The sequence below is a fragment of the Enhydra lutris genome, unplaced genomic scaffold (genome assembly GCF_002288905.1).
Source record: "Enhydra lutris kenyoni isolate GAN:26980312 unplaced genomic scaffold, ASM228890v2 scaffoldscaffold4, whole genome shotgun sequence".
NCBI lineage: Eukaryota > Metazoa > Chordata > Mammalia > Carnivora > Mustelidae > Enhydra > Enhydra lutris.
The window spans coordinates 28,644,587-28,660,905 of record NW_019154088.1 but is presented as its reverse complement, the minus strand read 5'-3'; the positions used below and the strand labels follow the sequence as shown (position 1 = coordinate 28,660,905).

Here is a 16,319-nt window from a genome sequence, read left to right as displayed (position 1 = left end):
CCGCAGACAGAGATCATATTCTGTATTCACAGGTGAAGTCTGAAGGAGCACCTACTCTCAAATCACCTGCTGTGTTGTTACTGCTCAGCGTCAGAGTCACATGGTTAGATGGTATTATCAACAATTAAGAGCTGACAGGAAGCTTTGACATTCCACATATTAAAAGGGGTGGGGGAAGAAAACTCCTTGCATGAATCCTGTAGCTTGTCTTCAGTTCAAAATGATCAAAGAATGATGAAGCCCCAGTGACATAGGTTTTTTCCATCTGTATACTCAAATAGCCTCAATGTTAGTATTTCTGCCTCCTCCTTGCCCTGATAAACATAGCTGTAATTTATTCTTCCAGCAGGTCTTAATCCTGTGGTGACATTTATGCATAAGGTAGACTACATGGCATCTCGAATCACGGAATGGCTATCATAATATACCACTACATTTATCAAAGCATCTCAATTTTACTTTAAAAGCAATTTTTAACCATTCAGTGTGGTTAATTCAAATAAAATTGGTCACAAGTGTGTTTTTCCCTCAGAAATTGAAGATGAAAAATACAGCCAGCACAAACACAAAGCAAAGCAAATAAAAGCCTAGCACCAAGAATACCACATGGTATGTTTTCAAAATCCAACAGTGTTCCAGAACGCTAAACACTTAAGTTGGAAGTAGCACTTTGCCATGAAAAGGAACCAGCTGTAGGTCCCTCTTGCACTACATATTGTTCAAAACAAAAAATAACCCCATTGAAAATAAGCCTTGGGTAGATGAGACCCAGAAATCCAAATGTATAAGAAACAAAAGAAAGACAATTGTCATTTTAATAATTAAACTCTGTTTGTAACAGTTTATGAGGCTTGCAGATCCGGCAAGCCTGCTGAATATTAATGAATAGATTGATTTGTCAACATATTAGCACCACTGTCAGACATAACAGCATGGAGGAGATGTGAGGGGACTAGCCAGTGAACTGCTTCAAAATGCTTGACTGAGTGCCAGGAAATTCTATCACGATTGGTAAACTAAAGTGAATAATGTGGGTTCAAACTTCCACTGGAGTTTAATAATCCCCGCTTGAAATTCTGGAGTTACTTATGTTGACTTTTTTTTTAAGTCATGCAATTCATTCAGTAATAAGGAACTTTAAGATTATGAACCAAAGGCATAGAGTAATTTTTAAAAATCTAATAGAGTGAATTCTGTATTATGTATGTGTGTGTATGTATACATGTATTTCAAAATCTAAATGAGATAATATATGAAAAGATGTACCACCAGGAAAGGAATCATTTATTTTGATAGCAAGTAAGATAAAACTAATAGAATTTTCTCTAAAATACAGTAATTTGTAGAGAGAAACTGCTGAGAAGTTTTAGCAAGAATATTGGTATTAAAAAAAAAAGAATATTGACATAGGTGCTCAAAAATTGACAGTTTATTTGTCCCCCAAATTGAAGTGTTTCCTGTATATCTCAATTATAAAATTAAAATTTCACTTATGAATGTATATCATAGTTGAGTTGAAATATGACATCTGAAATGTCAGGGTAGAGGAGCAGTGAAGTTTAAAGCACTCTGTGAGTTTGCTTTCTTCTATAATGACAACACAGAATACTTCACAATACAGCATCTTAAAAATCTTACTTAACCCCTATACTGCTCTATAGTTCCAAGATATCCAGAACATTCTTAAATTGCTTCAGTGAGAGAAAATGCAAAGTTTCATGAGGAGCCCTGTTTCTTCTGAATTTGACCCTTGCACAATCAGCAAAAATATCTCAGTGTTTATATCCACTGTTAGAGTAAGCCGGTTTCTTTTTCCAAATAGAGGCTCATGTCAGAGGTTTGAAAGCAGCTGTCATGCCACCCCTGAGCTCCATTCCTCTCCTCTTTTCTCTTCTCTTGGGCAGTCAGCTTTTCCTTCAGTCTCTTGTTCACCCTGGTCCAAACACTCTCATCTTTGTCTATGTTCTTTTGAAATCGCCCCAAAACTGTTCTCACTCAAGGTTCCGTGAGTCTAGCTAAGTGTAAAGTGAAGCCACCTCTTCCTCATGATGAAGAATACATTTCTTTGAGTGTGGCATAAAATCACAGTTGAGCTGGGAACAAATGATGAGTTTACTGTGGATTTAGAATCCTGAATTCTTTCTCATGCATGTTGTTGATAAGCCAGTTTTTCCGAGTCTATGCTTAGACCTTTCCTTGGTGGGTGGGGAAGTGGGACCCAAAAAGAGGACTTCGTCCTAAAAAGAGGACTTTGTTTCATTCGTCCCTGTTAAATGTCATCTTACTAAGAGGGCCCATAATTCCAGATACAGTTACTTTGGAACTTATTTGTGTAATCCAATTCGTTTGCTCTTCCTGTTGGCATCCTCTGAATCCTAAAACCCTTCTGTGATTTCCCTGCAGAATACTGAACCAGATGGGGCTGAGGACAGATAGCTTTCTTTGTGTTTAAAGACCTTTCTCTATGTTTACGTCCATCCATTCAGGGGCCCTTTGGGCGATATGAAACCAACTATTAACTACTGTCAGTGTTCTCATACCTCTAGTTCCTTGCTACTCAAAATGTGGTCTAAGGCTCTTCCTGGGATCTACTAAAAGATAGACTCTCAGGTCTTACCCCACATCTACCAAATCAGAATTCTCAGTGCAGGATCCCTGGTTTATTCATAGGCAGGTTTTTAACACGCTTCTGAGAAGCACGGTTTGGCAGTCGTTCTCAATGCTAGCTGCACATACTAGCAAACACTTGAGGTGTTTCTAAAAATACTGATACCTGGAAGCCCCTCCCTAAAGATTTTCACTTGAACCTGCAGCTTGGGTATTAGCATTTTTTTGAAAACCAGAAACCTCTCCAAAGGATTTTAATGTGCAGTGAAAAGGGGGAAAAAAAAAAAGTCCACCCGAACATCATTAGGATCATATAAGTGTATTTCGATTTCTACCTTAAATTTTGAATCCATTTGGCATCCATTTCGGGGCTGCTGTATGCCATGTTTGAACAATTCATGATTTCCGAGATTGTGTTTCTAGTTTTCACAAGGAAGTGAAATTGAACATAAAGCAAAGGCATAACCGTTGGTAGAGTAACTTTCTACAGAGGAAAGGACTGGAAAAGGAAAGATACCGACTTGAGTCTGGAAGGGTCCTGTGCTTCATTGGACTGTGGTCATTGACTTCAGACCGAGTCAGAGGAGGATTTCCAGTGGCCTTGTTTGCGGCCTGCAGCCTCTGGTTTCAGCCCAGGAGGAGCGGCCCAGTTAGTGTTGCCGAGCAACAGCTTGCTGGGTTGAGAGCTGGAATGTGAAGGGTTGCAAAACGATTTTTAAAATAAACACACAACTTACCATCAGCATGAAGCAAACCAAGAGAAGTACTGAGCACTACACTGTGACAGGCAGGGAGGCGGAATCGAAAGGGAAAAAAGAAAAAAGAAGGCAAGGAGCTCAGTGGTCGACGGATGATGGCTCCATCACTAGAATAATAGTTCTGATCTGGTTTCCCATTTGAAAATTTGTACCTGACTAATTGTGGGTGGACAGAAGACAGTGTGGGAAAAATGTTGAAAAGGTACTATTTCTGGAGAAAATAGGTCAGCCCATGGGATTCACAGGTAATTTCACTTCTGTTAAATCAACATTGCAAAATAACATGATCTCTATTGCCGGTATTCTCAGCATTATTCTGAATTTCTGCTAGGAGTCCCCAATACTGTGGTCGATTACATTTTATCGAGTTGTGATGTCTTTCCATCCAGGGCTATGTTTAGCCAAAATAATACGAACCATATGCACACAATGTGGATATTAAAACTTAGAGCTGAGAAAATGGCCATTTAAATTTCTAATTAATGTATTCAATCTACCAGATGCCGTTTAGCGAGCATTTTTCTAATGCACTGAACGATGCATTTTATTTTAAATATTTATGAAACTTATGTGAAAAATCAGTACATAATCTGTGTGACCTTAAAGGAGTTAAAATCTAGTGGGAAGGATGGGGGGAGGACAGGCATATACTGAGATAATACAAGATGGGAGATGGGAAGTGACTGAGAGGTTTGACCCACGGGACCTAATTATATATTCAAATATGGCCAGTTCTATTTATTTGGTAGGATTTTCTCCAGGTTTTGGACGTCCTTCAGTTTAGCCATAGTAATGGCATATGCAAATGTGCTATCTATATAGAGAGAACCTATTTTTTTTAAAGAGAGGAAGAGAGCTCAGGGGAGGGGGAGATGCAGAGGGAGAGGGAGAGAGAGAATCTTCAGCAGGTTCCACACACAGCACGGAGCCCAACCTGGGGCTTATCTCACAGCCCCGAGATGATGACCTGAACTGAAATCCAGAGTCCTACCCTCCTACACTCAACTGACTGACCCAGCCAGGCCCCCACAGAGAATCTGTTCTGTCCATACACTTGGTACTTGCTTTGAAATACAAAATGACTGCCATATAGTCTCTATAGTTTCAGAGGTAATTCTGAATTTTGATGCCAGAAGAAAATGGAATCTATACAATTAACACTGCGATGGAACATTTCTTTTCATCTTAAAACACAAAGCCCTTCAGCACCTGCATATACCATTTAGTTTTGGTTTTGTTCCGATATACTTGTACACCTGGCAAACAGGCTACCCAGAACTTTAGCTATCCTAACATCTGCTGAAAGTTCCATTCCAGCAAAAGAGAACGTCTGATTAAATTTTCTCTGCACTTTCCTGACATTTTAGTCTTTCAGTTGATGGGGCAATGAGAGAAATTGCTGTACAGGAAGTTAGGGGGGAAATAACCATGTTAGCCAAGAATTTATTGTAGCAAAAAAGAAACATCAGGCTTCAAAAAACAGATTTTCTTTTGTTTTCTGACTTATAGGAAACACTAGTGTGAATCCATGGCTAGAGATGTTTTAGAAGGCACAAAGACCTTTTGCTCATGAAGGATAAAGTATTCTTTTAAAAATGAAACTTGAACCATACAATCGCCTAAAATTTTCCAATAACAAAGAAAAAGGAAAGACTTCCCACATTGCCTTTGTTGTGGGATCATAGGCACGAAGGTTAAGAAAGAATTCTTGAATTTTTTTACAGTGCAACTTCATAAATTTATTTGAGTAGCCCAGGACAGGACCCATGAGCAGACAAGAGCTGCACTTCTGCTGATTGAAGCTGATAGTTATATGCCCAGTGCTCAAGGGGGAAGGTGGGGGGTGGAGGGGTATTACATCATAAATGTCCTCTTCGAATTTCTACTCATAAAACTGCTTTCATAAGAGTTCTTCGGTGCTTATCATTCAGTTCAGTATTAGCTATCGGTGGGATAGACAGGCAGTCATGAGACCCTTTAAGACTGGAGCAAACAGGGGCTCCTGGGTGGCTCAGTCGTTAAGTGTCTGCCTTCGGCTCAGGCTGGGATGGCGCCCCGCATGGGCTCCCTGCTCGGTGGGAAGCCTGCTTCTCTCTCTCTCTCCCACTCCCCCGGCTTGTGTTCTCTCTCTCACTGTGTCTCTCTCTGTCGAATAAATAAATAATAATAATAAGTAATAGATTAAAAAAAAAAAAAGAATGTAGCAACCAGCATGTATTTGATCTTTACTGAAACTCTGCAGGCTATCTGCAGCCTTCTGGGCTGAAGGTGAATATTTTTCTGCTTCTCTCCCTCATAACCTTGATGGGGCTGTCCAAGGTGTTTAGAGAGCTTGGATTTAAGACAGTTTATTAATGACAAGGAAGGGATTGAGTTTAAGGAAGAGAAAGAGAAAGGCTAACTTCCAGAATAAATGGGCAGGAAAATCAGAAAAACAATCCTGCCAGTCTCTGAAAAAGTTATCATATTTACTGCAAAGAGAAGGAGAAATCAGCCACTGCCCATTTTTCTCCTGTTTTCTTCAGGGAGGCATGGGGAGTCTTCAGAGAGAGTAAAGGGGGGGAGAATGTGGAACAAAAAGAAATATAATGCCAGGGAATAGAGGAGTTCCTGCATAGCTTTGGCCCTAGCCAGTGTCAGCTGTTCAAAAAGGCGTCTGCTAATTGCCCAAAACTGTGGAGACCAGCACTGTGTTGCAATAAACGTCAACTCTTGAAAGGCAGGTACTTGGATATATCCTTTTTGCTCTATCTAGGGAAGGAAGTGCAAGATATCAAGATTTTCTGAGACATTATCTCCTTCTCCAATATCCCTTTCTCATGGGACTACAGAGACCTCTTCCCCAGCTGCAGATCCTCATGGGCTCTGGGGAACCTGGAGTTTCTGCCTCTTGTCTTCCCCCTTGGGCACTGGCATCCTGCTCTGCTGCAGTGCCAGCATGCACCTTCCCTTCTGACTTTCCATTCTACGTCAGTCCTCTTTATTCCTGTTTCCCACAGCTGGACCCAGACTGTGCTCCTGGTCTCCATTGCTTAGTTTTGAGAGAAATTCACAGAACGGCCCAGTTTTGCATCTCTCTCTCTCATTTTCTCTCCCTCCCCCTCATCCCCTGCATTCCCTCTAAGTCAGATTGCTGCATCTAGATTTAAGTTTGGGAACTGGAGTTGAGACCCCCATCTGGACTTTTCTTCTGATTGCTGGCTCTCTTTTGGGACTGCTGGGACTATGCCCATTTTACTAGTCTTTTTTGATTGTTTGTTACTGGCTTCCTCTTTCCTTAGCTTGGATCCTCTGCACTCTTAAATTATACCTAGCAGCTTCTGCTGGGAGTTAGCACCTGGGGCGGTGGGGTGGGGCAGGGGGTGGTTGTATCACAAGAAGAAGGACACTCAGTAGCAGCTATAAATATGATACATGTTAATGACTACATGTTAAAGAAGCTCACAGTGGTGCCCTTAGAACCATTGTGAGTGATTTTTAATAAATCATGGATAAAATGAGAGAGATGCTAGAATACTTAAGACAGGCCAGAGTTTTCTGAATTTCTGAAAGGGGGAAAGAATAAATTCTAAAGTCATTCAACAAGAAGCTTAACATTTATCCTTGACAAAATCCTAGACTGAATGATTGAGTAGATAGTGTGCAAACATTTAGAAAACAAATCCTGGCCCTTAGAAGGAGATGACTAAAAGTCAGTATTAGTCAATATTAGTTTACTTAAAACTTTTTCTGGAATAATTGAATTTTCTTTTTAAATAAGAATAGTAGAATGAGTACTACTAAGGACTAATGTGCCTTCAGTATAATAAAACATTTGGAAAAAATCTCCCATCTATCTTCCATCTTTAGAAAAGATGATAAAGTAGGGACTGGATGGCAGTACTCCTGGGAGGCAATTGCCTTTTTTCTTCAGCCTTGCTCAGAGAATAACCAGTAGGCATGGAGGTTGGGGCTGTGATCTAGGATAGAGTCATCCAGCCTCATATTAAAGCATTTTCCTTACCAAAAAAAAAAAAAAAAAAAAAAAAAGGAAAAGTTTCTTAAAGTCTAATTAATACATAGCAGATAGACTCATTCAGTTGGAAGTAGTAGGTAATTAGGATGTTTAGCCTTTATGGTAGGAGGGGCTCATATCACATTCAGAATAGTCTTTGAACGCCAAAATGTTGAGTTAAACTCACAGAAGAACATGAGAACATAAAAGTATAGTAGAAACATAATTAAGAAGAATTTAATGTTCATAATTAGGAAAAAATGTTAAACTTAATTGTTTTTAAATTAATTATTTTTATTAATATATAATGTATTGTTTGCCCCAGGGGTACAGGTCTGTGAATCACCAGGTTTACACACTTCACAGCACTCACCATAGTACATACCCTCCCAAAAGTCTATAACCCCACCACCCTCTCCCTACCCCCCTACCCCCAGCAACCCTCAGTTTGTTTTGTGAGATTAAGAGTCTCCCTCCCGATCCCATCTTGTTTCATTCTTTTCTTCCTTACCCCCCAAGCCCCCCACCCTGCCTCTCAAATTCCTTATATCAGGGAGATCATATGATAATTGTCTTAATTAAGTTTTAACATTCATATCAGTTAATAATAATGAGTTAATAGTATGATCTAGTTACTATATACCATAGTCTCTAAGAGCAAAGGCTTTGGACCCAGACCCCTGGATTTCAGCCTCAGTTCAGGAGCTGTCTGACTTAGGCCAAGTTACATGACCTTTTCCTTTTATATAAAGTGGCAATGAAAATAATAAAAACTATTTTCATAGGATTGTTATCAGGACTATCTAAGAATATGAATGTGAACTTTTAAAACCCTCAATTCTATGCTATCTGAATAATATCTATGTGTACAAATAAGTCAGTTAATTATGAGGAAGCTTCTGTCAACAGTGAATAGGAACGTTGAAGAAAAGCTAGTCAAAGTCAAAATAAGGCTGCCGGGGAAGACTGAGGAGGGTGAAGGAACAGCTGAAGGAACGCTAGGTGGAAGCTGAAGCAAAGGGGAATTGCTGGCCCTAAGTCTTGAAAAACTGTCATACAGAATAGAGCCAAGTTCGTGTGGGTTAGTTATAAAAAGACAGTTTGTGGCACAATATAGGAGAAACAAATTCTTGTCACTAGTATCATGTAACTCATTGACATAGGAAATAGTCTGGACCATGGGAGACAGTTCATATCATCTCCAGTGTGTCTGTGCTCGCACTCACATTTTGCCTTTGCAACTAGATTGGGAGCTATTTAGGGTTAGAGCTTTATCATTAACTCTTTTGTCCCTAAGTCATTGCCAAGAGTCATTCCTTAGGGAAGATTTGGTGAATGAACAGATGAATGAATGGTTGACACCTGTGAGGAACATAGCCAATAAAGAGAACATGGTGAAAACAAAACAAAACTTTAGAATTTCTTTTTAAAAATGGGTTTAGTGAAAGGCATTTTGGATGATATAGTTAATGGTGGATTGTATGACTTGATGGATGTTTTAAGAGCTCCAGAAACAGAGACAAGTAGAATGGAGCTCTCAAACACGAACGATGGACTTATTTTCTGAATAATACCACGTGCCCAAAGTTAATTATCCCCATTTTTTTTCTACCAAAACCCACAAAATATGTTTATAAACACACAAACACACACACATATTTTTACCCACACATGTATCCCTTCTAATTCTCTCCTTATATCCTCAACTATTTTCTCTTGGTGGTACTTGCCATTATTTTGCTGTGTTTATTCACATCACCCAGGTACTGTGGCTGTAGTCAGACTTCTGATTGTGTGCTTCATTCAGCAGAAAAATTTCTCCATCTCCACATATTCCATTCCCTTCAGACGCTTACAGTTTCTCCTCTGGCAGTCCTTCCCTTCCCATTAGGCAGTGTGATTCACTGTTGAGGTGCATTTGGGCACAAACCAGACCTTTTGTTGAGTTACTGTACTCCTACCTTCCTAATTATAGAATTCAAAGCAGAATGAGTGAATTAATAACATGTATTTATTGCCTGCAGGGTCTGGGGAAGCGTAATGCCATGGTGCACTTACAGTAGCACATAAGCTCTCCTGTCTCCCCTCATCCTCCATTTTGCTCTGTGACTTCACAGCAGCAAGAATGGAAGGTGCACTTTACTCACCAGTGAGTAAATCATGTGAATGGCTGTTTTAAAGCACATGCCCAATTCACAGTTCACTGAGAGAACTATACTTTCAAAAGCTCTCTGGGAACACATGCATGGAATTTGAAATTATACTAAGTACCGTGTTTCCTGAGGTACCCTAACTAAGGCAAGGGTGTATGGGCCTAGACGGCATTGAAATGTGTGCTGTTGCATTTACTTTCCCCAGTCAAAGAATTCTGAGATGTTTGATTCTCCAGCTGTTCAAGCATGCAGACAAATATTTGGAGTATTAGTATCAGAGAGAAAAACTCTGGATTGCCAAAAGACTATAGAAATAAATTTCTCTTTGCCTGATAATGAGAAGGATTCTGATTCATTCTATCTGAAGCAATCTGTCCCAGCTGCCTCTGGACCCCTGTCATCACCTGTATTTCAGATCCATACAGGCTGATGTGGACCATACTATAGAGTCAAAGGCGCTTGGTGGTTGGGGAAATTGGGGAATTGATTGACATTTTTTTAATATCAGCTTGATTAAGATTTGGAGGGGAAAGATCCATCTTTCAGGAAACCTAATGACCAGGGTAGGTTAGGGGTAGAAATTAACTCTGGTGAAATGTGAATGCTTTCATTGGTTTGGCAGAGTTCACTAAGCTCTTTTTTGAGAAGATGCTAAGATGAAGGAAATATGGGAAGTTATTACAAGAATGAGTAAGAAGTGTAATAGTGAATTTAATAAATGAACTATTAATAATCCAGGCCAAAAATATGATTTTTACAAAGGTGTCATGTCACATGATGCTATGGGTATCTCAGGTGGTCTGTAGACTAGATAACTAGAAGAATCACTTTTTCAGGGCGCCTGGGTGGCTCAGTGGGTTAAACTTCTGCCTTCAGCTCAGGTCATGATCTCAGGGTCCTGGGATCGAGCCCCACATCGGGGCTCTCTGCTCAGTAGGGTGCCTGCTTCCTCCTCTCTGCCTGCCTCTCTGCCTACTTGTGATCTCTGTCAAATAAATAAATAAAATCTTAAAAAAAAAAAAAAGGAAGAATCACTTTTTCCCTCCTAAATTACACTCCGTAGGAGTCCCAATCAAAGTCAGAGCACTAAGCTGGGTAGACTGGTTCTAACCTCATTGAATAATTCCTATTAGAGAAGTTTCTTTCCTGTCTTCCTCTAGAAAACAGTGAAGTCTAATATAATTGCAATTCATTGGGTATTTTAAAAAGCAAAGTGAAAGAAACCAGAGGGTTTTCCTATTGGGCCATTGGTTTTTAAGCTCTGAGTTTATGCTGAGTTTTGGCCCACGTTATGTTTTATTTTATTCCTTTTAAATTTGGTGTCTAAATGTCATTTGATTCAAGACAATGAAGCCTATTATATGTATTTAAACTTTAAACACATTTTGTAACAAAATTAGTAACTGCTTTCTCTTGAATATCAGTTGTATCCTACAGTTAGTATAAAAAATAGTTAGATGATGCACATTTAAACCAAACTCCTGCTTTAGAAAAATGTATTAAAAACCAGACCAAGAGAAACTCACATCATATTCACAAAAGATTCAGACTTCCTCCTCCGTAATTATTTTCAATTTCATTTTTTAACATCCAAAATAAAATGAAGGCCAGGGTTTTAGAATTCTCAAGAGGTATTTTCTTCGGGTTCTAGTGCCTGTTATCACTATGCTGCATTTAACAGTGTGAAATAGCAGATGTGAAATAAACTGTAAATGAATTGTGCATATGTTCCAGATTTGTCATGTTTTTTATCAATAATTGAAATTTTTTTCAGCCATTGATCTTATCAATAACTTGCTGCAAGTAAAAATGAGAAAGCGCTATAGCGTGGATAAGACCTTGAGTCACCCTTGGCTACAGGTAAACATTAATCACTGGATATTTTCCCAATCAGATGGACTTATGAATATTTACAAGATCTTGGTATTATTTGTAAAAATCTTTTGTTACATTCTTAAAAGTGTTATTCTTATATCAATTTGTTTGCCAAAATGCATGCAACTTCTTAGGATTTAATAACAATTTAGGGGGCGCCTGGGTGGCTCAGTGGGTTAAGCCGCTGCCTTCGGCTCAGGTCATGATCTCAGGGTCCTGGGATCGAGTCCCGCATCGGGCTCTCTGCTCGGCGGAGAGCCTGCTTCTCTCTCTCTCTCTCTGCCTGCTTCTCTGCCTACTTGTGATCTCTCTCTGTCAAATAAATAAATAAAATCTTTAAAAAAAAACAAAACAATTTAGTGTTTCTAAATCTCTCTCTCTCTCTACCCATGACTATTTGACAGGGGAGAAATATACCACATTACGCACTCACATATGTGCGCTCATACGTGCACCCAAAATAAAAACAGAAAAACAAAAACAAACAAACAAAAAAATCTAAGGGTCATTATAAAACTCCAAGGGCCAGATTTCAAGAGCGTCTGTATGTGTAATCCTGATAAATGTCCAAGCAGATGCCCATCTGGTCAAGCACTGTGCTTATTTGGAGGCTATATTTTTAAGTCCTGGGCTAATATTTGTGGAACAAATGCATGGCAAATATCAAGTATATGCATGTGTTTGGTTCCTCTTATATATTTATTTTCACATTAAACATTAGAGAAATGATACTATGCAATACTGAAGGATTATTCGTAGGCATTAAATTTCAGAGGAATGCCAGTATTCCTAATTGTTTGACTGCAAGCATTAATTGCCCACTCTTTTATGCATGATATCGTATATACAGTCTGCATTTGCAGAGTTTAGGTAAATAGGAAGGCTTTGGTGCTGATGTTGTCCTCCTCAGGACACCTGAGGAAAGACACAGCACAGATAGAGTGGAAAGGAAAAGGTTGTAGGGAACTGACAAGACATGAAACCATGTTTTAATGAGTTGTAATCATCTCTATGGTAATATTTTGGAATTTCTTCCTCAGGATTATCAGACCTGGTTAGATTTACGAGAGCTAGAGTGCAAAATCGGGGAACGCTACATCACCCACGAAAGCGACGACCTGCGGTGGGAGCAGTACGCAGGCGAGCAGGGGCTACAGTACCCTGCTCACCTGATCAATCCAAGTGCTAGCCACAGTGACAATCCCGAAAATGAAGAAACAGAGATGAAAGCCCTCAGTGAGCGTGTCAGCATCCTCTGAGTTCCATCCCCTATAATCTGTCAAAACACTGTGGAATTAATAAATACATACAGTCAGGTTTAACATTTGCCTTGCAGAACTGCCATTATTTTCTGTCAGATGAGAACAAAGCTGTTAAACTGTTAGCACTGTTGATGTATCTGAGTTGCCAAGACAAATCAACAGAAGCATTTGTATTTTGTGTGACCAACTGTGTTGTATTAACAAAAGTTCCCTGAAACACTAAACTTGTTATTGTGAATGATTCATGTTGTATTTAATGCATTAAACCTGTCTCCACTGTGCCTTTGCAAATCGGTGTTTTTCTTACTGGAGCCTCAAATTGGTAAGAGTCTATGGAACCTGTCCATGAACTAGTTCTGTTCTGTGTGTCCCATTAGCATTGTCATTATAAGGAAACTCTTGAAGAGTAGATTATTACCAGTTCTATGAACAACTCCAAAACTCATGTGGGGAAGAAAAAAAAAAGAAGAATGGGGAATGGGAGATATATCTACAATCCTCGACAAAAGTGCATGGAAGAGTTTACTGTATAGTTTCAAATCCTTTGCCTGCCTGGTGTGCCTCAGTATGTTTAAACTCAAATAAATGCACCTGGGTGCGCCTACTACTCATAAGCCTAAATGCCTTAGAAATGTAAACTGCCGTATGTTACAGATACTTCCCCCTTTCTTACAATACCCTGTGTACTATGGAAAATCAGCAGCTAAGCAACCTTTTGCCTTTGTGTATTTTTCAATAATAACAAATAAATATTCTTGTCAAAGCATGTGTCCACCTGACTGAATCATTTTCATCTGCTTTCAGGCCATTTGGGAGCCGAGGTATCTACTCAAAAAGCAGAGAAACTCTCATGGTTTAGAATTTAGCTTTAACTACTCTGAAGCCTTAAAGTATGTTTCAAAGCGTAATGTAGATTTCTGTCTTGTGTGTCATCTAGTTTCCAGTAGAAAAAAGAGCTCTCCAAGCGAAAAACAACCATAGCCAAACAGGAGACTTGGAGGCATCAATGAGAATATTACAAATGGCCATCTCAATGTACCTTTCTGGTTTAGTCAATATAAAACCATGTTTTATTACAATAATGGCTCTAATTTCTTTCTGTAATTATCTAAACAAGAAGGTCCTAAAGTGAACTACAAAAATACACAAAGACTAGAGAATAATACCTAAGGAGAAAGCCCACCTGAGATAAAGTTCTATAGCCTGAGAAAGAGAGAACTAATACTGGACTTACAGACTTTGGGGTAAGGAGTGGGTAATGTGAGCTATTTTTCTTTGTAGGAAGATGACAGAGCATTATCATGTATTACTGTTACTTTGTAACAGAAATGTTATAAATATTTAGAAGAATTTTTTAATTGTTATGAGATACTTGAATGTATTAGATAAACATGTTAAGACTACACAATATGTATAGATAGCAGCAGGAGAGTTCGAACTTTCCAGTGGTTAGTCACTATTTTGTATTATTACCATCCTTATTCTGTTCTATTGTCATTTATCCCTTATTCTAAGGGGTTTGAAATTTATGTCTCAGAACACCAACTGAAACTTTACAAGCAGAAGAGTAAGCAACATCGTAGAATCCACCCGGCCAGCAAGACAAAGTCTGGATAGAAGCCAGGACAAGGAGTGAGCCAAAAGACCAGTTAAACTATTGTAATAACCCTTCTGGGATGATGAGGACCAGATATAAAATAGTAGTAAATAGAATTTAAATGTGGAATTTAAAGAAATCCAGAACGAATCCTAGGTTTTTGGCTTGGGTGATTGATGGAATTAATAATAAAAAGGAGTTACTGCCTTAGAAAGAGTGAGTTCATATTTGAACATGTTGAATGTAAAGTTCTATACAACACCAAGTTTGGGATATCCTGAAGGTATTTATATATGTGCCTGGAGCTTAGGGAAGAATTCTGGAGGTGAAGGTACAGATTTGTGAGTCAAAAGCCCACCATATGTTGATTGGTGGATGACTTGGATCCTTGGGGATAGAATGAGACGGAAGTGATCTTGGGACACAAGATCACTTGAAATACCAATATGGAAGGTTCAGTCAGAATGAAAGGAAAATTGAAAAGAAATGTTTAAAGGAGGAATTAAATGAAGCGACATTACAGAAGCCAAAGGAACAAGTTCAAAAATGAAGTAGACAACAGTAAAAAATACTATGGAGAGAGAATGATTTCAGTCTTTTGGGGACCACCCTTGCCAACCATTCCAGCATTTTGGAATGAATATGACTACAGCTACATTCAGAACAGCCGTGTCAAAAGGACAACTGTGTGGCAATGCTATTGACACAATCTGTTGTGCCTTGTTATGAAGCACAGGGGGGGAAAAAGGCTGATGTTCAGAGAAAGGGGGGCCCACTGAAAATCATGCCCCTTTTCTTCCACCCAAAATATCAGGGATGCTGCAAAGAATCCAATTTCAATGAATGAGCACTCACTTTCTATGCTAAATTATCATCAATAAAATTGTCCAAAATTCACATCTGTGGTATCTCATAGTATCAAATGATATAGGCAGGTCTGTAGTCTATGTTTAATTCAAAAGACAGCCCAGCATTTTTGATACAGAAGTATCTTCTGATTCTAACAAAAAGAAGAGAAATGACAAAAGCATGTTTTAGGGAGGCTGTGTCCTCTGACTTTGTCACAGAGGCGATATTCCTTAGGCAATGACATTATCAGCCCACCCAAGATGCCATAAAAATTGTTGGTCTCTACGTATCCTGAGTCATCAGCAGAAACTGCCACTGTTCTTGCATTTGGCCTGAGCAAGAGGCCAGAGCTGAGAGAAGTATTTTGATCCCTGATGCTTTTGATATGTTCATTTGTCCCTAAGGAAGAGACCATCTTTGCTTTTAGTGAATACTCACTCCGATGGAGACTGTTGAGAAATATGTAGTGAACCATTGTATTGAATGTATAAAACAAGTACAGCAGTGAAAATGAGGCAGCCATCTGTCTCCCCTGCATCCATTATCCAGTCAGTGTTAAGTCTGACCACCCCTGTGAAGTGATTATGTTTGCAGACTGTTTGGACTTGGTTTAAGAAACCACGTACTGGTTCATCTGAAGATCCACCAAGGCCCGTGGAGAAGGGCTGACTGCTTTCAGAGGCCAAAAGGGGACAGTTTCTTCATCTCAGCCTTTACACATTGCCTAAAAGACGGTTCTGTCTACCCCACTCCCTTGTCTTTACTCCTAGTCATCCTTTAACCCTGCATTTGACCTATGTCTCCTATCGTTTTTGCTCCCCTGCTTCTCTTTAACTACCTTCTTTTTTGTTAGATATTTTTAGTATCCACCAACAAATTACCCCTTGACTTAAAGCAGGCTCAGCTTCCCACTTTCAAGAAAACAATGTAAACAAATCAGCTTGAACCTTGCATCTCCTTTTAGCAAATATCTAATTTCTGTCCATTTTTTTCTGGCAAATTTCTTACTTTTTTTTCCCCCCTTTGGCTTCTCTGTTTATATACCATGGAATAAAATTTTCACTTCTATTGTTGATAAAGCTCATCTCACAAAAGTCATCAGTGTCCTCTAACTCAAAATGGATGGATTTTCTCAACATAGCTTAGAGGTTAGAAATCCAAATGTAGAGACAGACTAACTTTGGCTTGATTTCTGGGTGACCATGGAAGGTCTGCAATCCCTCA

The 16,319-nt window shown here is 39.1% G+C and overlaps 1 protein-coding gene across 2 annotated transcripts in view; it reads left to right on the top strand.

Annotated features, from left to right (window-relative positions):
• The window catches only part of LOC111161440 (protein kinase D1), a 347,754-nt gene extending 334,337 nt beyond the window's left edge, over positions 1 to 13,417 (top strand). Inside the window, exons 17-18 of one of the 2 annotated variants that reach the window (XM_022525099.1) lie at positions 11,287 to 11,372; positions 12,428 to 13,417. In XM_022525099.1, the coding sequence (XP_022380807.1) occupies positions 11,287 to 11,372; positions 12,428 to 12,646 (305 nt within the window). In that variant the 3' untranslated portion in view covers positions 12,647 to 13,417. The remainder of the gene's footprint in view (positions 1 to 11,286; positions 11,373 to 12,427) is intronic. The other variant, XM_022525090.1, reaches the window with a different exon arrangement.
• Positions 13,418 to 16,319: the final 2,902 nt, after the last annotated feature.